Source organism: Nansenia antarctica (assembly GCF_963989245.1).
Source record: "Nansenia antarctica genome assembly, chromosome: 1".
NCBI lineage: Eukaryota > Metazoa > Chordata > Actinopteri > Argentiniformes > Microstomatidae > Nansenia > Nansenia antarctica.
This window is the reverse complement of record NC_137674.1, coordinates 53,884,236-53,906,735: the sequence shown is the minus strand read 5'-3', so window position 1 is coordinate 53,906,735 and position 22,500 is coordinate 53,884,236. Positions and strand designations below refer to the sequence as shown.

Sequence of the window (22,500 nt, the reverse complement as noted above, 5' to 3'; positions counted from 1 at the left end):
TGTGCTCAATTGTAAAAAAAATATATATAAATACTACTAATAATACTTTTAATACGGCTTTTAAGTGTTGATTTAAAAAATAATTATGACATATTTACAGATATAGACATTGCAACTGTAGTGTATCTTGCTGGTATGATGTCCATATGGAAAAAAATAGGCGAGACTCGTGGCTCAAGTGGTCTGTGTGGTACTCTAACCTGTTAACATGGGCGCCATAATGAAAAGCAAGAGGTTCCGCTATGGTCACGCAGCATGTGTGTCCCTGCCATAACGGCTTAAACACACCGCAAGCGTCAACCTCAGCGACCGTTTCATTTTGGTGCCCATGTTAACGGGTTAGAGCAGCCATACAGTGCTCGTGAGGCGTGAGTCTCAAGCATGTCTGGCAGTAGCAGCTCCGCAGTTTGAGCCACAGAAGACACGCAGCCAGTATGGAAGCCGCAAGCGTGAGAGCAGCAGCAGTTCCGCCACATACACGAGCTGCGTGTACACAGGCGTCCGGTGTATTCAGGGCCTAACATGTTGCGTTGCCACGCCAACGCCTTGGGAATCACTAACGAGTGAAACGTCTTGTTTGGGAGAGGCTGAAACATCTCTGAAGTGATTTCACCTCCTGAAGCGAGGACATATCGCTGAGTCTACCCCTTAGCTTTAAAAGGATGGTTCATCCTATTTTCATGTTTTGGTGAAACATAATTTTACCCTGAGTTGTCCTGCTGTGAGTGAAAGCATCTCCCGTTTGCTGTTCCCCCGAGCACTGCAGCAGCAAATGCTAACAGTTAGCAGCGCCCTCTCCAATAGACAGGATTTTGGCAGACAAGTCTCCTCAGATAAACTTCAAAAACAAAGTTACGCTAGTTACGCTTCGGTTACGCTTGAAAGGATTGTATTTTATTTTAAAATAAAAAATATGTGCATTTTATTGAAAACCAAACATCTACAGTCTATAATCGATTTGCTCAGAACTGGAACTACTTCCTCTTCGCAGACTCACACACAGTCTGGTATCACCAGGAGCCGAAGCGGATGACGGAGGCCTATGACAACCGATCATTGCGTATTATTGCAAAACAACGTCATTTGTGATTACAATAAAAGCATGTACAGGATGGTATATTATATAGCCGCTACTAAACCGTAATGATGATTTCTGATATTGAAGTATAAAACCCATGTGAGGGTCGAAGAAAGTTGCTCCTCAATGGACAGTTGAATCAAGACAATTTATGCAGATCTGGTCTCATACAAGTTGTACACACAGTAGTACATCAGTGGTCAAAACATGAATGAGCAATGACTGGGAGTACGTTACCCATCTTTACAGTGGTAGCCACAGGGAACATAGATGGCACTAGTGGGTCGTACACTCCTTTTAGACTCTTGCTCTTGTTGGAGTCTTGTTCTTGGCTCCTAAACATCTGGCCACTAAAAGTCTAAGCAGGCTAGTTCTACTTCGGGACAAAAGCCAACTTCAGGTACACAGGAGGGTTTAGCTGACGTAGAAGAAATACATTGTCACCGTTGGAAACCATAATAGGATGACCAGTTGCCACAGAACTATATCATATCATGTCATATCATGTCATATGGGGACTAAAAGAGGATGGTAGCTGATATGGAAAGAAATTCCTCATATCATTAAACGTAGCTTCACTGGCGGACTCCTGGTACCCCCACGGTTGAAAAAAGTCTAGCTTAAGTGCCCTTTTGAGTGGCAAAAATGTACTTAGAGTGGCGTGGATGTGTCCTATTGGCTGCCCTTCCAATGGTCTAAACTTGACCATGTGCACTGATTGGGTCCCATGTTGTGCAGTACGTGCCCTTTTTTTCTTTTCGCCCCTGCCCTTCAAACAGCCTGAGTCCGCCACTGCGTAGCTTGAAGTTCCTCTGAGGAGATTTTGGCATGTAATTAGATGATGCTCACTTAAGGTCCATCGGAATCCTGTCTATGGGAGAGGACGCTGCTAACTGTTAGCCTGTGCTGCAGCCTCAAGTGGAGAACAGAGAACCGGAGAAGCTTTCACTACTGGCCTATGAGGACAACTCAGGTTAAGATGATCTTTCACCTCAACATGAAAATAGGCTGAACCAGCCCTATAAGCACGTTTAATGATAGAGGGCAACCTCCAGCCGATTGCATAGGAGTGAGTTGAACTAAAGAACTAATGCAAACACATCCGTACAGCTTAAAGATGTCTCCTATTGCTGGTGACAAAATTCATCTCGAATCCTATCCTGCCAACATATTAATCATACGATTCCGGACCATTTAAGTCTTGTCAATGTGTTAGAGGGTGACATACTGTAAGCAGTAGGTTTAACTATCATCTCGAAACAGGCAACGATTCTCTGACTAAAATCTTCATGTTGGTCCATGTTCTTTTTTCAGCCAAGCTGAGTTTCTCACCAGAAGTATAGGTGTTAATGACCCTGTATGAGTATCTATAGATGTAGGTTCTAATATTACAAAACTAAACCACTTTACATTTTGATTAGTCCAGGTTTCAATGTACACAATGTGATATTAGAATACTGTAATCAAATTCTTATAAGATGTATATATATATTTCTATTAGTCTAAAGCAATTCCATAATTCTGACATAATTTCAGAGAAATAAGAGTCCAGCTGCCTCTCTCCCTTAGTTAGTTAGGAGACACAAGGGTAGACGAGGGAAGGAGAGAGTAGAAAGAAAAAGAGAGAAAGAAAGGGAAAGAGAAAAGAAAGAGTGGGATAGAAGAGTAAAGAGAGAGAGAGAGGGAGAGGGATAAAAGGGCAGAAAGGGGGCAGAAGGTCAGAAAGAGATGGATAGAACAGGAGAGAGAGGGGATAGAAGAGTAAAGAGAGGGATAGAACAGGAGAGAGAGGGGATAGAAGAGTAAAGAGAGGGATAGAACAGGAGAGAGAGGGGATAGAAGAGTAAAGAGAGGGATAGAAGAGGAGAAAAAGAGAGGGACAGAACAGCAGAAAGCGCCACTTCCTAAACGAGTGCAAAGCAGAAGCGGAGGCTGTTCTTGCTGGCAGTTGGGGAGAGGCAACTTCCTGGGCGGCAGGGCATTCTGCATTCTGATTGGCTCAGAGAGGGAGGGGAGGAAGAGGGGGAGGAGGAAGAGCCAGTGCTACTGTCCTACAGAAAAAGAGAGATGCGGAGGAAGAGAGGAGAGAAGGGGGTGAGTGCAATGAGGAGAGGTGGATGGAGAGAGGGAGAGACGGCAGTTATTATTAATATCCTATTAATGTCTGTACTCTAATGTAGTGTGTCTGTACTCTAATGTAGTGTGTCTGTACTCTCAATACTTACAGTAACTTCAGTATTTCAGTGGGCACCCAACCACCCGCTGTAGTCATGCGTGTGTAACTGCGCGTGCATGTTTATGTGTGTGTGTGTGTGTGTGACAGAGTTTATTGAGTTCAGCCTAATTAAAGGTTCAGCATGTTCTCTCTTGTTAACAGCGAACCACTGCTGTGCGGACAACCACAGTCATTAAAACTGATCACGCACACACACACACACACATACACACACACACACACACACACACACACACACCACTGCTGTTCTTCTCTCGTGATCAATTATTACATTCACTTAGAGAACCCAGGCTCCCCATGGTGTACGAAATTATGGTTTAAGTTTCACAATAGGGGGAAGAGTAACGCACGCACACAGATATAGGCCGATTCCTCCCCTTAGATATTCTCCTCCAATGCTCTTTGACTAGCAGGTGAGGAGAGAGGATGACAGTAATACAGGACACTATTAGGCCTATATCTGTGTGTGTGCGTGCGTTACTCTTCACCCGTATGAGTGTGAGTGTACCCAAACGAAAAATCCCAGATAAGTGCACACTACTAGATAAGTGCACACTACTAGATAAGTGTACACCGCTAGATAAGTGCACACTACTAGATAGGTGTACACTACAAGTGCACACTACGAGACAAGTGTACACTACTAGATAAGTGCACACTACTAGATAAGATAAGTGTACACTGGGGGGGTGGGTGGGTGGATACATAGGGAAAAAGAAAAAATAGAAGGACCTTCATTCCTTATTTGTGTACCCATATGTGTTGTACTGTGTTCTACTTCCTTCTAATAAAATATTGTTTAAAGATAAGTGTACACTACTAGATACTTGTACACTACTAGATAAGTGTACACTACTAGATAATTGTACACTACTAGATAAGTGTACACTACTAGATAAGTGTTCACTCCGTGTTAGTGAAGATCACCAGTGCCAATCGGAAGCGTCTACTTACTCAGGAGATCTCCATGCTCTTGCATAGACTGTGTGTGGACATCACATAAATGTTCAGATAGAAATGCACCGAGTAGAACAGACATCACTCTCAGAAAGTCATGTAGAATCGGGTATCAGGAATGTGTACAGTATGTTCTATACATTGCATTTCTATCTGTAATATCCCAAATATTTCAATATTGGAGCACCGACTGAATTAACCATTATTGTAAGGTTTCCAGTGAGGAGCTTTTATAGATCCGTGCCTAGGAGTGACGTCATCCTACAGCGGAGGTGACAGAACTTACATTGCTGGCTGGGGTCCGACTCTGTGGTCATCGTGACGTAATTGGTGGGCAGCAGCCCTGTGACCCCATTGACCTCGCCCCTCCACCAATCAGGGTTGTCCTTGTCCAGCACGTTGATCAGCTGACCCTTGGAGAAGCTCATCTCGTCCCCGTTGGCTGCCGTGTAGTCGTACATGGCGATGACCTGGCAAACTGGGGGATCAGGGTGGGGGGGGGGGGGTTTAGGGGAGCAGGGGGAGGGGGTTGGGGGAGGGATTTGGGGGAGGAGGGGGAGGGGTTTGGGGGATCAGGGGGAGTTGGGGTTTGGGGGGGATCAGGGGGAGGAGGGGGAGGGGTTTGGGGGATCAGGGGGAGTTGGGGTTTGGGGGGGATCAGGGGGAGGAGGGGGAGGGGGTTGGGGGAGGAGGGGGAGGGGGTTTTGGGGCAGGAGGGGAGGGGTTTGGGGGAGGAGAGGAGGGGAGGGGTTTGGGGCAGGAAGGGAGGGGTTTTTGTGGCAGAAAGTGGGCGGCGTAGAAATAGAGTTACTAGAACAACCCTGCTCAACATTTGTTGTCAGGATTTGTATGTGGCCAGTCTCCCTCGAAAAAGAGATTTCAATTTCAAGGGACTTCCTGGTTAAATAAAGGTAAACATATACTGTTCTCAGTGGAGAATGGTCAGTGCATTTCACCAACAGCGCCTGACCTAGAAACCCTGTGACAGAGCCCTCAAGTGAAGTAAAAGGCTTACGACCAATGATTCTATGAGAGCCAATGAAGAGCAGTGAATGCAGGTGTTTTAGACAGGGCAGCCCTGGACAGGTGGGTCTTACCTGGCATGGGGGCAGGTGTAGTCTTGCCACTGGTGGGACCCAGGAGTTTGGCCTGGGTGGAATGGAACCAGCCTCTCTGCCGCTTCTTCCCTCGAGCCTTGAAAAAGACAGGGATTTCATCATTTGTAAAAAAAATATATATTTTAAGCTACCATGCAAGGCGCAATTTGGGGTTCAGTGTCTTGCCCAAGGACACCTCGACAAGTGGACAAGGGGGGATCGAACCGCCGAATCGCCGATCTTGCAATCATTAGACACCGGCTCTGCACAGCCCCCCTTTCTTGGTAAGCATCCACCACATTGCTGTCATCCATCTGTCATCCACCACACTGCTGTCATCCACCTGTCATCCACCACATTGCTGTCGTCCACACTGAGGCCTCAGATCAGTGCAGATGAAGGAAAGGAGGCTACTTTAGACTATTGAGACACAGCCCTCAAGTTTGGGCTGGCTTGTGATTGCGAGTCAACTGACCCGAAGGAATGAATAACGAATGAATGGACACATTAACGAACAAATGAATGAATGAATGAAGAAATTAAGAAAGTGATAAATATAATATATCAAATTTAATATAAATAAAAGATAAAAAAATGTTTAGGAATAATGAACGAATAAATAAATGATTGGTTAAATACATGAACAAATGAATGAAGGAACTTCACTGATACGCAGAGGTGAACATCTACCATTATATGTGTCAACTCCAGAGGGGTTGAAGGATATAGCAGCTGCCCACTAACCTGCAGTTCCCCAAGCCACCAGCCGGTGGAGTTTTTGGCCAGGACCACGATGAGTTGTCCCGGTGACAGACTCAGCTGTTCCGTCGTCGGGGCGACAGTGGCAGTGACCGCCTGGGCGAGCTCTTTGGACCAATCGAAAGTGACGGACAAAAGGTTTGAGATTAAGTACATGTGTACACTGTGCTGTTATCACACATGTGATTGAATGAAGTATGAGACGGGCTGTGTCTGTGTCTGTGTCTGTGTCTGTGTGTGTGTGTGTGTGTGTGTGTGTGTGTGTGTGTGTGTGTGTATGCTTTTGCAGGCGTGTGTGTGCCTGTGTGCTTGCATGAGAGTGCATAAAAGATCAAAATGTCAGCACTCACCAGGTTTCTTGGCTGGAACCCCAGGTTTACTTATCTGAAAACACAAAAATAGAAATTGAATATGATTTCATACTCATACAATTCCCAGCAGCCATTTATTACTAAAGAGAACCAAAGCAAGCACTGCACTTCATGGGAGGTGGAAGGGGTGAGTTACCTTCATACAAAGCAGAGGGCTATGAGAAAACACACTACATATCAGTAGATTATTATTACAATATTAAATGGTCTCTCTTCATCTCTTTAAGCCTCAGTACAGCTTCCTAAGCCTTTGGAGCTGTGTACCCTACTCAGAAAAACTAGTAGTAAGGCCTTAAGATGGCCCATCATAAGCTGGCCATTCAGCCATTCCTCATACATGTTTATTGCTGCTTTTAAAATATAGTTATATATATATATATATATATATATATATATATATATATATATATATATATTTCTTTCGTCTTTTTTAATTGAAATTTTTTTTTCTTCTATTTTATCATTAATTATTATTACTATTATTATTATTATTATTATTATTATTATTATTATTATTATTACACCACGACTAACCTCAGGCTCCATAGGCTTGACGTAGTTGGAAGGAAACACTCCCGCCCTGTCTCCTATGACCCCTCTCCACCACTCCCCCTCTCGCTCCATCACCATGACGACATCCCCCTCTGCGAACGTTAGGTCCCCCGCCTCTGGGCTCTCGTACGTGTACAGGGCCACAAACTCTGATTGGATGAAACACATGATAATGAGCAAGAACACAACTGCTGATTGGATGATGAGAGTTGATACAGGGTTGTGGGTCCATTTCTATTCATGAAGTAACATGTTTAAATTCCAATCTATGAGTTGAAAAATCCCTATTGAATCATATAAATTATACAAAATGGTAATTTAAATTCTTAAACTGGATATCAAATTCATCACTGAAACAAAATGGAATTGATCCCAACGATGACAACTTCAACCGCAAAACAACAAGCTATGATTGGGTGAGAGAAATGCATAGGTGCCTGATCGCCCCTTCAGATTGGATCGAATGAATTGGTTGGTCAGTGCCTGCCGCTTGTGATTGGACAAAGCTAAGCACCACCTACCCTCTAGCTGACTGGGTTCTGCCATGTCAAACTCATCCACGCTGGAATAGATAGGCCTGCAAACGACACAAACACAACATGTATACAACATGTTACTGACACTGGGTCTTCATAGTTCTCAGCACTTACAACCAGAAAGAGAGAGAGACAGAGGGATAGAGAGAGGAGAGAGACGGAGGGATAGAGAGAGGGTGATGAAAAATAAGAGAAGGAAAGAGAGAGGGAGAAGCACAATGATACGATCCAAAAGTCCAAATGTGTGTTTCTGTTCCTGACTGTGTCTGTGTTTCACTCCTCAATGTTTGTAAGGAACTCAGTAAGTATGTGAGAGAACGCAAGCATGTAGGTGTGCCGTTTTTTATTTTTATTTTTTATTTAACCTTTATTTAACCAGGCAGGGCCAATAAGAGCTAATTCTTATTTACATTGGCGGCCTGGCTGAGACGGTGTGCGTCTCGAGTGTGTGTGTGTGTGTGTGTGTGTGTGTTTCTGTGTGTGTGTGAGTGTGTGTGTGTGTCTGTGTGTGTGTGTGTGTGTGTCTGTTATTACTCTGTGTTGCCGCCCGTCTCCACAGCGACGTAGCTTTTGGGGAACCACCCCTGCGCCCCGTTGAGCTGGCCCAGCCACCAGTCCTCCCTCTGCTGAAGCACGTTGATGACGTCATCCTGGGAGAAGCTCAGCAGCGCGGTGATGACATCACTGCCAGAGAGGTTGAGGTGGGCGTCCGTGTTGGCCGACCAGGAGGAGAGGGCGCGTACCAGGAGAGGAGCGGGGGACTGGGAGAGGAGAAGGGAGCGGGGGGGGAGGGGAGGAGAGGAGAGGAGAGTTGTTGTTGTTGTTGTTGTTGTTGTTGTTGACCTAGGACTGTAACACTCATGTTGTTGTTGACCTAAGACTGTAACACTCATGTTGTTGTTGACCTAAGACTGTAACACTCATGTTGTTGTTGACCTAAGACTGTAACACTCATGTTGTTGTTGACCTAAGACTGTAACACTCATGTTGTTGTTGACCTAAGACTGTAACACTATGTTGTTGTTGACCGATGATTGTAACACTCATGTTGTTGTTGTTGTTGTTGACGACCTAGGACTGTAACACTCATGTTGTTGTTGTTGTTGTTGTTGTTGTTGTTGTTGTTGTTGTTGTTGTAGGATTGTAACATGCTATCATATGTGCCTGCAGTGGAACCAGGAAGCATCAAGTGTGGTGTGTGTGTGACCCAAAGAGAACGCTTCTCCCAGTGACAGGGAGGGACTCAGGCTAATAATATAAATCAGTGCAGCTGTGTGTGTGTGTGTGTGTGTGTGTGTGTGTGTGTACTGCATGCGCGTGTCCAGATGTGTGTGTGTGTGTGTGTGTGTGTGTGTGTGTGTGTGTGCGCGTATGTGTCTCAGAGGTGGTTTGCAGCCTCTATCCACAGAAGACATCACTGCCAAACTCTGCCTACAGCCCAGATAGAGACAGCCCCAGATACAGACAGCTCAGCCCAAGCAGAAGGAGGACCTAGTCTTTAGAACTGTCCACCTTACTACCACCACCGCGACCACCCCCCTAGTTCCCACCACAGAAAAGATGAACGCTGTATTCAAGCGCTGCCAGGGAATTCATCAACTTCAGAATTTACAACGAAACTCATGTTACAACTAGAAACCCCAAGTTCCCTGTTGTGATGGACCAACGACTCTCACCTGTGAGGGCTCTGAAGGGGAGGGGCCTGGGATGAGGGCGGGGTTTGGTCCGGCACCTGCCTCCTCCCTGTCTGGAATTCTGGGTAGGGAGGAAGGAAGAGTTGAGAAGGAGAACACATGAGCATGGACGCCTTTAAAAAAAACTGTACTGTACAAATGAGTCTCATAATCAGAGGTGCACATAGCTGGTGTGCAGGTGCGCATGCGTGGTCAAAATAACAGATGCGCACCAGAAAATACGAATAGAGGCGCTTTAGTGTACCAACATTTTTGGGACAGTTACTGAAACATTCCGATTTTCTCCATACAGTACATGTTAATGTTAAGAATGTGTTGTTAAACGTGTAACTTTTAGCCATCGTTCTTGATTAAGTAGATGTTTTTTTTAAAGGCAGCAAGGTGTGACCACCTTTAGCGGTGGCGATCGGGGATTCCCTTGTGCATATTCTGGCCGCGTTTTTAAATTCGCCAGAGCGCACACTGGGTTCAACGTCATAAAGGAACCAAGTAATCTGATTGGACAAGAGGCAGTCACGTGGACATTCCGGCACTCTCACAGCTAATTTACGAACGCGGTCTCTCACGCCCACACCCTTGAGAACTGCGCCGAGTCAGCTGATCGCATGGTTCCATACTGTGAGACATTGAATCGCTCCGTTGTCAAGTTGTTAAGCTTTTATTTACAGAAAGGGGGTGGAAAAACAACAGAGCAACTAAAGAAGATATGTGATGAATGGCATTCCATTGTCCCTTACACTGCCCTTGAGCAGTGCTGCATGTGAGAGGGGATTTTCACATCTTAATATAATAAAAAGCAAGTACAGATCCCGCCTGTCAGACTCTTGCCTCTCATCATTGATGCACATCCACTTGTCTAAGATGACGTTTGACCCAAAGCCAGCTGTTGACTTGTGGATGCAAACAGCTAATCGCAGGCTCAACCAGGGAGAAAGAAGTAGGCCTACATCATCATCTACCATGTTATAAAGAGATGAGAGCAGTCAGGAGGGCAGTGATGACGACAGCTTGTAGGATAACTGTGTCAAGGGTGAGCACCAAGCAACATCTCCAGGTGCTCCTCTGAGAACCAGACCAAAAAAGTGATGTGCACCCCTGCTCGTAATGCTGCCATGTTCAAGTGTCTAACCATCAATCATCATATGGCTAATACAGTCGTTGAGTAATCATTGACGACGACCCTCTCACTAGTTGACATACAAGCATGGCTCTTGTTGCCTCCATCATTCTGACCCTCTTGACCCTAAAGGTCAAGGCACACAGGGTAAGTCCCAATAGTCTGGGCTAGCTTCCTTTCCTCCTCTGTGATGTGATCCTATCCTGACCTTTCACCTCTTGGTGGCACCGAAGGAAACAGGAGGAGGAAAGGAAGGAAGAGATTTTAGACTCCCTCCAGACGTTCTTACCCTAAGGTGGGTGGTTCAGGGGGGCAGGTGGGGGGCTGTAGAGCCAATCCAGGGGCAGGGGGTGTGGTCTCAGGGGCCTGGGAGGCGGGGCTCTTCTCCGCGTAGCTCTGGGGGAACCAGCCTCTATTCCCACGGTAACTCCCACACAGCCAGCCGGGCTCCCCGACGGTCTGCTTGTCCACCTGCATGATGGGAAATGTAGTTGATCATGGTAAAACTGACACCAAATTCAACTTGTCTGTTTGTAGGTGTGTGTGTGTGTGTCTGTGTGTGTGTGTGTGTGTGTGTGTCTGTATGCGTGTATGTCTTGTATGTGTGTGTGTCAGAGTCTGTATGTGTGTGTGTGTGTGTGTGTGTGTGTGTGTGTGTACCTGTATCAGACAGTCCGCCTCCAGACTCAGCTCGTCGGCGTTGCGGGCGGTGAAGGGGTACAAGGCTCTGTAGGTGATCAGGCTAGACGACCTCTCTGTGTCCATCACTGGATGCATCCCTCTCTTCTCCTGCTGCTCTGCTCTCACCCTCTTCTCCTCCTCCTCCTCTTCCTCCCTGCGCCTCCTCCTCTCCTCCTCCTCCTGAGCCTGCTCCTGGGCTGCCCGGAGGCGAGCCTGCGCCTCCCTCTCCTCCTCCTCCCTCTGTTTGGCCCTCTGCTCCTCCTGCAGCCTCCTCTGACGCGCCTCCTCCTCCTCCCTCTCCCTCTCCCTCTCGCTCTGGAGCTGCTCCTTCTCCTCCCTCTCTCTCTCTCTCTGGAGCTGCTCCTTCCTCTCCTTCTCCTGCCTGGCCTGCCTGAGGACCACACAGACACACACACAGATGGTCACACACACACACATGCACACACAGATGGTCAGACACACACACACATGCACACGCACGCACGCACACACACACACACACACACACACACACACCACAATAAAACCAGATGACATAACAAATCCTAACACCATTTTACATTATATGATACGGCATGAAATCATATGTTCAAAATCAAGACCATATGCCCCCAAATAACATAATATAACAACATTAAACATGTAATCATATTGATGATGCACATCAGTCCCATTGAATAACATATGTACGGTACGTGTCTGTGTGTGCGCATGCCCTTGACTCACCGGGCAGCCTCCTCATCCTCCCTCCTCTTCCTCTCTCTCTCCTCATCCCTCTGTTTCTCCAGCTCTCTCAGTTTGAGCTCTTTGAGCCTGTGGAGGTCCTCCAACACAGTCTGCTGCTTCCCCTGCCTCTCTCTCAGCTCCTAACACCACCACAACCATAAAACAACCATCACACAACCATAAAACAACCATCATACAACCATAAAACAACCATCATACAACCATAAAACAACCATCATACAACCATCATACAACCATAAAACAACCATCATACAACCATAAAACAACCATCATACAACCATAAAACAACCATAAAACAACCATAAAACAACCATCACACAACCATAAAACAACCACAACCATAAAACAACCATCACACAACCATCACACAACCATAAAACAATCATAAAACAACCATCACACAACCATAAAACAACCATAAAACAACCATCACACAACCATAAAACAACCGTCACACAACCATAAAACAACCATCACACAACCATAAAATAACCATCACACAACCATAAAACAACCATAAAACAACCATCACACAACCATAAAACAACCATCACACAACCATAAAACAACCATCACACAACCATAAAACATCGGATAAAACAACCATCAAACAACTATCAGCAAACACATCTGTTAATGATAAACACACAAATGCCAAATGGAACTTTTAAAAACAACACTGGGTTGAATACATGACAGGTAGAAACACTTCCACGACATTCACAAACATAAACTGTTTGAACCAAAACTGTTTGAACAAGCACAACCACAAAATGGCTGAACATGTCTGTTCATAACTACGGCACACAACCACTCCAGGACATTAGCAACAGCCGTGTCAAAGTAAATGTGTGCCGTCAAATAAACACCATGGTCTTTTTAAAATGGAGGGTGTGTGGGTAGAATAACATGAGATAAGTATGACAAATGGGTGTTGGATACACTATTAAGGATGCAGACTTTGAAATAAGACACTCTCTTTTTCTCATTCAAACTACAAACATTGAAGAGTGTGTGTGTGTGTGTGTGTGTGTGTGTGTGTGTGTGTGTGTGTGTGTGTGTGTTTGTGATATGATAAATGAATCAACAAACTTTTCAATCAAGAATGCGGAGGCAGATATTACACAACATCAAGCAAAACCACATTAACCATGGAGCGGAAAGAACAATAAGAAATTAATGAGAAACTGACCAGAGGAACAGGATGAAAATAAGAAAAAAGGCTTCTAGGGCAATGATGGTAAGACGGTAACAGACCGAGAGGCAACCAGAAGAAAAGGATGGAAGGGGAGAGGAGGGATGGAAGGAAAGAACAACCAGAACAACCTTGATGAGGGAGAAGAGTTGGCTGAGACAGCCCAGCAGATAGAGAAGACCCTGGAGAATACAATCATCCATATCCCCAAACTACAGGAGAGAGAGGGAAGGAGGGAGGGAGGGGGAGTTGGGGAAGAGGGAGGGATGGAGGGAGGGAGGGATGGATAGATGGTGGGAGGGAGAGGCAGTGGGAAAGAGGGAGGGAGAGATGGAGGGAGGGAGAGGGAGTTGGAAAGAGGGAAGGAGGAGAAAGGAAGGGAGGGAGGGAGTGGGAAAGAGGGAGGGTGGGAGGGTGGGGGAGTGGGAAAGAGGGAGGGATGGAAGAATGTCAGGGAAGGATGGAGGTATGGAGGAAGGGAGGAATCGGATGAGAGGGATGAGCAAGGAAATGGGAGGTGAAGAAAAGAATGCAGAGGAACAAGGGGTGGAGCGAGAGAGGTGGAAGAAGACAGGAAAGGAGAGGGGGGGATAAGGGTAGACAAGGGACAAGGAAGAAGGGTTAACGATTGACAGGAGGAAAAAGGGAGCAGGAGAAAGAAAGAACAAGGTTAAATGAACAGAAGGAGTTAATAGGATAGACAGAAGACAAGAAGGACTGGTTCTGTTTCTGCAACAGTAATTATTGGTATCAGATTATGTTGACAATAGATTATAGAAGAGATGACGCAAGCGGTTTTCGCTAGGTGTCGGGTTAACAAGCTTTGTGCGAATGAATGGTGTTAGTGCCACCGTGAGCGTGTGTGTGTGTGTGTGTGTGTGTGTGTGTGTGTGTGTGTGTGTGCGTGTGTGCGTGAGTGTGTGCGTGCGTGTGTGGTTAGGTAAAACAGTTTTAAGTGCCTGAGGAAATTATTTCTAGAGTTACAGCCAAACCACATTTCAGCCTAGTTAGAATCAAGCTTCAAGTTTTCTGTTTTTACGGGAATGTGTTGTCTGTACTGGTCAGTCTGTACTGGTCTGCTATGGTCAGTACTGGTCATTACTGGTTTGTAATGGTCTGTACTGGCCTGAAGTGGTCTGTACTGGTCATTACTGGTTTGTAATGGTCTGTACTGGCCTGAAGTGGTCTGTACTGGTCTGTACTGGTCATTACTGGTCTGGTCATTACTGGTCTGTATTGGCCTGAAGTGGTCTGTAGTGGTCAGTACTGGTCTGTAACGGTCTGTACTGGTCTGCCATGGTTTGTACTGGTCTGTAGTAGTCTATACCGGGTTATACAGATTTTTACTTGTCTGTACTGGTCTGTACCTTGATCTCCTTGTTGTACTGGTCCATCTGGGCCAATTTGTCGGTGGTCTCTCTCTCCAGAGAGTCCAGCTGGTCCTTCAGCCTGCGACAGGTCACTCCCTTCTCACTGACGCTCCCGCCCAGAGAGGTCAGGGTCACGGCTAACACCGAAAGGTCAAAGGTCAGCGAATGAAACGTGTGTTTTGTATTGTTATTATAACTCCTGTACAGCATGTGTTTGTATGTCTACTGTGTGTGGGTTTTCTATCAGGACTATAGGACTATGTTGAGTATGTCAGGGTGTGCGTGTGTGTGTGTGTGTGTGTGTGGGGGTGTGTGTGTGTGTGTGTGTTCACTTACTGGGCAGGTTGTTGAGGCTCATGTTGCGCAGTGTCTCGTTAAGCCTCTGTTGCTCTGGGACAAGCTGAGAGAGCTTCCTCTGGCAGTCCTGCACAAACACACACACAACACACACACACACACACACAACACACAACACACACACACAACATACACACACACAACACATACACACACACAAAACACACACACACAACACACACACACAACATACACACACACAGAACACACACACACACAACACACACACACACACGCACAAAGACACACACATCTGAGAACAGTAGAGGGTCACATACACAAGGAACAAGCTTGGCAAGCTGATGATCTGATCTACAAATCACCTCAACCCTCAAACCACTGGGCATAAGTCCATCCTTATGCTCTATAGACCAGAGAATTGTGTTTTGTCTAGCTGAGGTGGAGCCTCATGTACAAGCGTCCTTCTCACAACCCCCATCGGAGGAGAAGACACAAGGTTTCTATCCTTAGATCTTCTCCTCTGACTGAGAAGAGAGCCTGCAGGGCTGAGAGGAGCCATTATTACAACCACAATGTTCATCTGGGAAATGATGCTATCGGAAAACATCTTCAGCTAAAGCCCTATTCACACAGGACTAGTATTACCTGGGGACCTTGTGTGATTTAGAAACTGTGTTTCTAAGTCTGTGTTTCACTCGAATTTAATGACATTATCCTCCAGGTATGATGTCAAGGCTCTGTGTTGTACCCCGAAATAACTTTACTTTAAAATAACTTTAAAACAACTGTATACTTCTACTTCAGAGGAAGAAATCGTACTACATTTACATGACAGATGAATGTTACTGGTTACATTGCAGATTCAGATTTTACACACAAAATATAACAATTAAAATATGATTTGAATGAAAACATTATTATTCATTAAACTATCTAGCATTATATAAAATTGTTAGAATTAAAAGCTCCACCTTGAACAGACCTTAAATAAATGTAAGTACACTGTGCTAATACCTCTCTTTCATTTTTTATTTATTTAATTGGGGCAGTTCCTTTCTGGTATTTTCTTTTCTTTTTTACTTTATTGGACAGAGATAGTAGAGAAAGACAGGAAAGTAAGGAAAGTAAGGAGGCGAGGGGTTGTCAGCAGGACATGGGCCGGATTAGAACCCAACATGAGCATAGGTGTGTGTTCTGTAGGCCGTGGTGCTCACTGGACCACCCCAGGCCACAACAAATGTGTGTTTAGCAAAAAAATCTCTTGTCGATTTGTAAACGTAGAACGTGATGGGCATCGTGAATGAACATTTTAGGGGGAGACTTACAAGTGGGTTCGGAAAGTATTCAGACCCCCTTACATTTTTCACTCTTTGTCATATTGCAGCCATTTGCTAAAATCAATTATTTTTATTTTTTTCCTCGTTCATGCACACACAGCACCCAATATTGTCAGAAAAACACAGACTTGTAGAAATGTTTGCAGATTTATTACAAAATAAACACTGAAATATCACATGGCCATAAGTATTCAGACCCTTTGCTGTGACACTTGTATATTTAACTCAGGTGCTGTCCAATTCTTCTGATCATCCTTGAGATGGGCCTACACCTTCATTGGAGTCCAGCTGTGCTTAATTATATTGATTGGACTTGATTAGGAAAAGCACACACCTGTCAATATAAGACCTTACAGCTCACAGTGTAAAGTCAGAGCAAATGAGAATCATGATGTCGAAGGAACTGACTGAAGAGCTGAGAGACAGAATTGTGGCAAGGCACAGATCTGGCCACGGCTACAACAAAAAAATATGTTACACTTAAGGTTCCTAAGAGCACAGTGGCCTCCATAAATGGAAGAAGTTTGGGACGACCAGGACTCTTCCTCGAACTGGCCGTCCGGCCAAACTGAGCATCCGGGGGAGAAGAGCCTTGGTGAGAGAGGTAAAGAAGAACCCAAAGATCACTCTGGCTGAGCTCCAGAGATGCAGCAGGGAGATGGGACAAAGTTCTAGAAAGACAACCATCACTGCAGCCCTCCACCAGTCGGGGCTTTATGGCAGAGTGGCCCGACGGAAGCCTCTCCTCAGTGCAAAACACATGAAAGCCCGCATCGAGTTTGCCAAAAAACACCTGAAGGACTCCCAGACTCTGAGAAATAAAATTCTCTAACTTTTTGGTCTTAATTCTAAGCGGTATGTGTGGAGAACACCTGGCACTGCTCATCACCTGCCTAATACCATCCCTACAGTGAAGCATGGTGGTGGCAGCATCAGGCTGTGTTTTTTTTTTCAGCTGCAGGGACAGGATGACTGGTTGCAATTGAAGGAAAGATGAATGCAGCCAAGTACATTGATATCCTGGACAAAAAACATTTCCAGAGTGTTCACGACCTCAGAATGGGCCGAAGGTTCACCTTCCAACAAGACAATGATCCCAAGCACACAGCTACAATAACGAAGGAGTGGTTTCAGAACAACTCTGTGAATGTTCTTGAATGGCCGAGCCAGAGTCCTGACTTAAATCCAATTGAGCATCTCTGGAGAGACCTGAAGATGGCTGTCCACCAACGTTCACCATGCAACCTGACAGAACTGGAGAGGATCTGCAAGGAGGAATGGCAAAAGATCCCCAAATCCAGGTGTGAAAAACTTGTTGGATCATTCCCAAGAAGACTCATGGCTGTATTGGCTCAAAAAGGTGCTTCTACTAAATACTGAGCAAAGGGTCTGAATACTTATGGCCATGTGATATTTCAGTGTTTATTTTGTAATAAATCTGCAAAAATGTCTACAAGTCTGTGTTTTTCTGACAATATTGGGTGCTGTGTGTGCATGAACGAGGAAAGAAATTAAATTAATTGATTTTAGAAAATGGCTGCAATATGTCAAAGTGTGAAAAACTTAAAGGGGGTCTGAATACTTTCCGAACCCACTGTACAGACCTGTCACCAGTGTTTACATCCTACCCACCCCTCACAGGAGAGATGAGATTTTGGGTTCAGAGATAAACTGGTACTTAGACCCCCTTGAGAAGGAAGGAAGGAAGGAAGGAAGGAAGGAGGAGGGAGCGGGGGAGGCGAGGAAGAGGGGAGGGGTCTTCTCTGACCTCAAACTGTAGCTGCAGTGTGTTGATCTCAGCGATCCGCCCATCTCTCCTCTGATTGACAAGGTCCAGCTCCGCCCTCTGGATCCGCCTCTTGCTCTGGGCGTCACGGAGACGATCCGAGATCTGCTTGTGCTTGCTGCCCTGGGAGACCGGGAGAGATTGGGAACAGGAATGACCAATCAGGTGGGCTCAGACTCATTCCATGTGCGTGTGTGTGTGTGTTTTTAACAAGGTGTGTGTAGTGTATTTGAGTCTAGTCAGGCAAATAAGTGAGAAAAAAACTTTTTTTAATCGGACTAGGAGAAAAAATGTCCGTATGAGGTAATTTTACAACGTCCATAGAGCTATGCGGCTCTAAGCTAAGATGGACGTTAGTAAACACAAGTGAATTAGAATCACAATCAGAATCGCATTTATTACATCTCAATGTACAAATACACAAGTCAAATTCTTTGGCTTTGGTTCTTCAACACTGGCATTGCGGCATCAAGATACAAAATCACAATAATGAGTAAAGTAAATAAGTAATACTACACTGATTAAATAATAAAGTGATGGTCCTACCGTGGCTTCACTTTATTACTTTATCACTGTAGTATAACTTATTTACTTTACTTATTATTGTGATTGTGGTAAGTGAGAGTTGTATGCGGTAGCGTGGTGCTGATGGGTGTAAACAAACCAGGAAGTACGTGTTTTCACATGGCCACATGTTCGTAAGGTGATCCGAACGTTTTTCAGGTAAAAAAAGAAAATCGGTGAAGTGTCACTTCGGTTAAGTGTCACACGTGACCAAGACGTGTGTGTGTGTGTGTGTGTGTGTGTGTGTGTCTCTCACCACGGCCTCCAGCTCCATCTCCAGACTCTTCTTCTTGGCCCGGAGACGCACAATCTCCTCCTGCTCTCCCTCTCTCCTCCTCCCCAACTCCTCCTTCTTTCCTCGCTCCCACTCCTCCCTCCGCTGGCGCTCCAGCTCCTGCTTCGCCACCTGAGAGAGATGGAGAGATGGAGATGGGGGATGGAGAGATAGAGATGGAGGGATGGAGAGATAGAGATGGAGGGATGGAGGGATAGAGATGGAGGGATGGAGAGATAGAGATGGAGGGATGGAGAGATGGAGATGGAGGGATGGAGAGATAGAGATGGAGGGACAGAGAGATAGACATGAAGGGATGGAGATGGAGGGATGGAGATGGAGGGATAGAGATGGAGGGATGGAGATGGAGGGATGGAGGGATAGAGATGGAGGGATGGAGATGGAGGGATGTCATGTCAGGGATAGAGATGGAGGGGTGGAGATGGAGGGATGGAGATGGAGGGATAGAGATGGAGGGATGGAGATGGAGGGATAGAGATGGAGGGATGGAGATGGAGGGATGGAGGGATAGAGATGGAGGGATGGAGAGATAGAGATGGAGGGATGGAGAGATAGAGATGGAGGGATAGAGATGTAAGGATGGAGATGGAGGGATGGAGATGGGGGTATAGAGATGGAGGGATGGAGATGGAGGATAGAGATGGAGGGATTCAGATTCAGATTCAGATAACGTTTATTGCCATTATGCTTGACACATATAGGAATTTGTTTTGGCATTACAGTAGGTGTATACAGTAGGTGTATACAGTAGGTGTATTACATGTATACATCAACAAAAACAAATACAAATGCAAAAACAGGACAACACAGGACAGACAGTGCATTGGATAGTGCTATATACTGTATATATATATAAAGTGCAGTGCAGAGTTTTTCAAAGGTCCAGTGCATATTCAGTCCTGGGCAGACTTGGGGGCGGGGGGGAGGGGGAAGCCAGAGTCATTTAGGGGGAAAAAACTGAGCCTGTGGCGGGCCTTTACTGTTTTAGGCAGCCGCAACCTTCTCCCAGAGGGAAGCAGGGTGAGGAGGCCGTGGCCAGGGTGGGAGGGGTCGGCCATGATCTTCCTTGCTCTCCTTTGACAGGGTTGAATGGGAATACCTGTTCTATGTTATGGATAGGTTTGGCTTTAGCTCAGACTTTATTGCTTGGATCAGGCTGCTCTACAAATCCCCCATGGCTTGTGTTCTCACCAACGGTGTGAGGTCGCCTCCCTTTGCTCTCCACCGTGGCACCAGACAGGGATGCCCCCTCTCCCCTCTCCTATTTGCTCTAGCCATCGAACCCTTGGCCATTTGGCTCCGGGGGGAGGAGAGAGTTGAAGGCATCACCAGGATGGGCACTACTCACAAGCTGTCATTATACGCGGATGACTTGCTATTATATGTTTCCAACCCTGTCTCATCCCTCCCAGTCGTCAAAGACATCTTAATACAATTCGGCAGATATTCCGGTTACAAGCTAAATTTCAACAAAAGCGAGCTCCTCCCCATCAATAAATCAGCTAAGAAATTACCCCGGTCCTCCCTCCCATTTAGAGTTGTCCTGGATGGTTTTAAATACCTGGGAGTTTTCGTCACCACCTCATTTGACGACCTCTTCGCAAAAAACTTCCGCCCTCTCATTGATAAGGTTAAGCTCGACATGACTCGGTGGTCCTCTCTCTTCCTGTCCCTGATGGGCAGAGTTAACCTGGTTAAAATGGTGGTTCTCCCTAAACTTCTCTACTTGTTCCAGCACGCCCCGATCTTTATGAGCAAGTCCTTTTTCCGTCAACTAGATCAGCTGATATCCTCGTTCTTATGGGCTAATAAACCCCCACGTATTAAGAAAGCTATCCTACAACTTCCCCAAAAATCCGGCGGTTTAGCCTTACCCAACTTCATTCAATATTACTGGGCCTGCAATATTGATAAACTCCGGCATTGGTTCAAAGACAGGGCCGAAACACCTCCCTCATGGGCCCAGATAGAGCTACAGTCATCAAAGGTCTCCCTTCAGTCTCTCCTCACCGCACAACTCCCTCTCAAAATTCACAATATCTCCCAAAACCCAGTTGTCACCAATTCGATTAAGATCTGGCTACAATTTCGTAAACATTTTGGACTTGATAAACCCTCTACCCTGGCCCCAATCTATGAAAATCATTTATTCCCACCCTCTTCTTTCGACCCACCTTTCGTATCTGGCGTGACAAAGGCTTAGTTAGTGTCAAAGATCTTTACAAGGACGGAATTTTTACAGACTTTGCAGAGCTCTCATCCAGGTTTGAACTGCCCCAATCTCACTTTTTTGTTTCCTCCAGGTCAAACATTTTATTAAAACTAAATATCCCCACTTCCCCAATCATCCACCCGGGTCTCCGTTTGACTCTCTACTCAGTCCAAAGCCTGCTCAGAGATGCTCTATCTCCATAATTTATGACTCTATTGACTCCCTCAACCCGGCTCCAACAGCCTACCTGAAACAGACCTGGGAACAGGAAATTGGGGTGCCGATATTTGACGACCAGTGGGATCAAATCCTTGATCTAGTCCATTCAACTTCTATGTGTGCTAGACACGGCTTATTACAATGCTAGGTCCTCTTCAGAGTACATTACACGAATGCTCAACTGGAAAGAATATATCCAGACACCAGCGACACTTGTAACAGATGCAAACAATCACCTGCTAACCATACCCAGATGTTCTGGTCTTGTCCGAAATTGACAGACTTCTGGCGTCAGGTCTTTGATACACTAGGGACAGTTTTTGGCAGGAACCTCGAACCTGAACCTCTCACAGCCCTATTTGGAATCGGTATCCCACCGCCTACAACACCCATTTTTTCTCTGACAAAGAGACGCGTCCTTGCTTTCACAACTCTACTTGCAAGACGACTTATTCTATTCAAATGGAAGCATACCCTACCCCCCTCACAATATAACTGGCTCAAAGAGATCCTGAACCATATCAAATTAGAAAAAAAATGATTTTCACTTAGAAGTTATAACACAACCTTTGACATGACTTGGAAGCCTTTCGCTGACCACCTGAGTAAGACCACCATTCAACCAGATGAGGATTAGATGCCACCCCCTCGCCCCCCTCCTCCCTTCTTCCTTACCATTATTGTTCTATTATGATTTTGATTTGATTTTATTGTTTGTTTGGGGTTATGCTTTTAGTTTGTGTTAATTTCATTACTTTTCTCTCAGGGACATTACCATTACGTATTATTTCTTGTTATCAATGTCGAACTGTGGGTGGGAAACACCTAGGGGAAGCTGTATAGGAGCTGATGGAGTCATGTTTTGGCTCTCCACTTTCTAAGTCTTTGCTACTGTTTATATATACTGTATATATATATACTCATTTATTTTTTTATGTAATGCTGCCTACATGCTGTTATACATGCCTAACCTGAGCCAGCCCACCCGACCACCCCATAGGTAATGTGTATTGTCTAATATGTATAAAAAATCTATAAAAAGAATTAAGAAAGGATAAGCTAGTATAAAGCTATGTTGTTGTTTTTCTGTGTAGGAGGCAAGCTAATTTACACATGCGCCAACTAGTGGTCTTTGTCTGTAAGTAGCAGATTCCCATTGTAAAGATCATGGTCATTTGACCCCTGAGGCAGCTCTTATAGTAGGTAAAATACACACAGCTGTTTTAGTGTTAAAGGGATAGTTCAGGGTTAGTTCAGACTTTGATTGCTGCTCTTATGAAACTTTCATATTATTCTTGTATAATTAGCTAATAAAGCGCTTAAATGTAATAAATCATTATTATGATCACCTCCTTTCTCTCCTGCTCTCTCAGTCTATC

The 22,500-nt window shown here is 45.3% G+C and overlaps 1 protein-coding gene across 1 annotated transcript in view; it reads right to left on the bottom strand.

Moving 5' to 3' along the window:
- Window positions 1–22,500, bottom strand: part of LOC308160061 (intersectin-2-like) — a 54,957-nt gene that overhangs the window by 9,667 nt on the left and 22,790 nt on the right. The window contains exons 12-27 of the mRNA XM_080533923.1: window positions 22,471–22,500; window positions 18,652–18,801; window positions 17,814–17,954; window positions 14,727–14,814; window positions 14,388–14,527; window positions 11,805–11,944; window positions 11,058–11,469; window positions 10,687–10,868; window positions 9,263–9,341; window positions 8,121–8,347; window positions 7,572–7,627; window positions 7,033–7,199; window positions 6,478–6,511; window positions 6,113–6,234; window positions 5,369–5,465; window positions 4,558–4,749 (exon numbers count right to left, since the gene is read on the bottom strand). The exon at window positions 22,471–22,500 is cut by the window's right edge and continues 233 nt beyond it. Of these exons, the coding sequence (XP_080390049.1) occupies window positions 4,558–4,749; window positions 5,369–5,465; window positions 6,113–6,234; window positions 6,478–6,511; window positions 7,033–7,199; window positions 7,572–7,627; window positions 8,121–8,347; window positions 9,263–9,341; window positions 10,687–10,868; window positions 11,058–11,469; window positions 11,805–11,944; window positions 14,388–14,527; window positions 14,727–14,814; window positions 17,814–17,954; window positions 18,652–18,801; window positions 22,471–22,500 (2,257 nt within the window). The remainder of the gene's footprint in view (window positions 1–4,557; window positions 4,750–5,368; window positions 5,466–6,112; window positions 6,235–6,477; window positions 6,512–7,032; window positions 7,200–7,571; window positions 7,628–8,120; window positions 8,348–9,262; window positions 9,342–10,686; window positions 10,869–11,057; window positions 11,470–11,804; window positions 11,945–14,387; window positions 14,528–14,726; window positions 14,815–17,813; window positions 17,955–18,651; window positions 18,802–22,470) is intronic.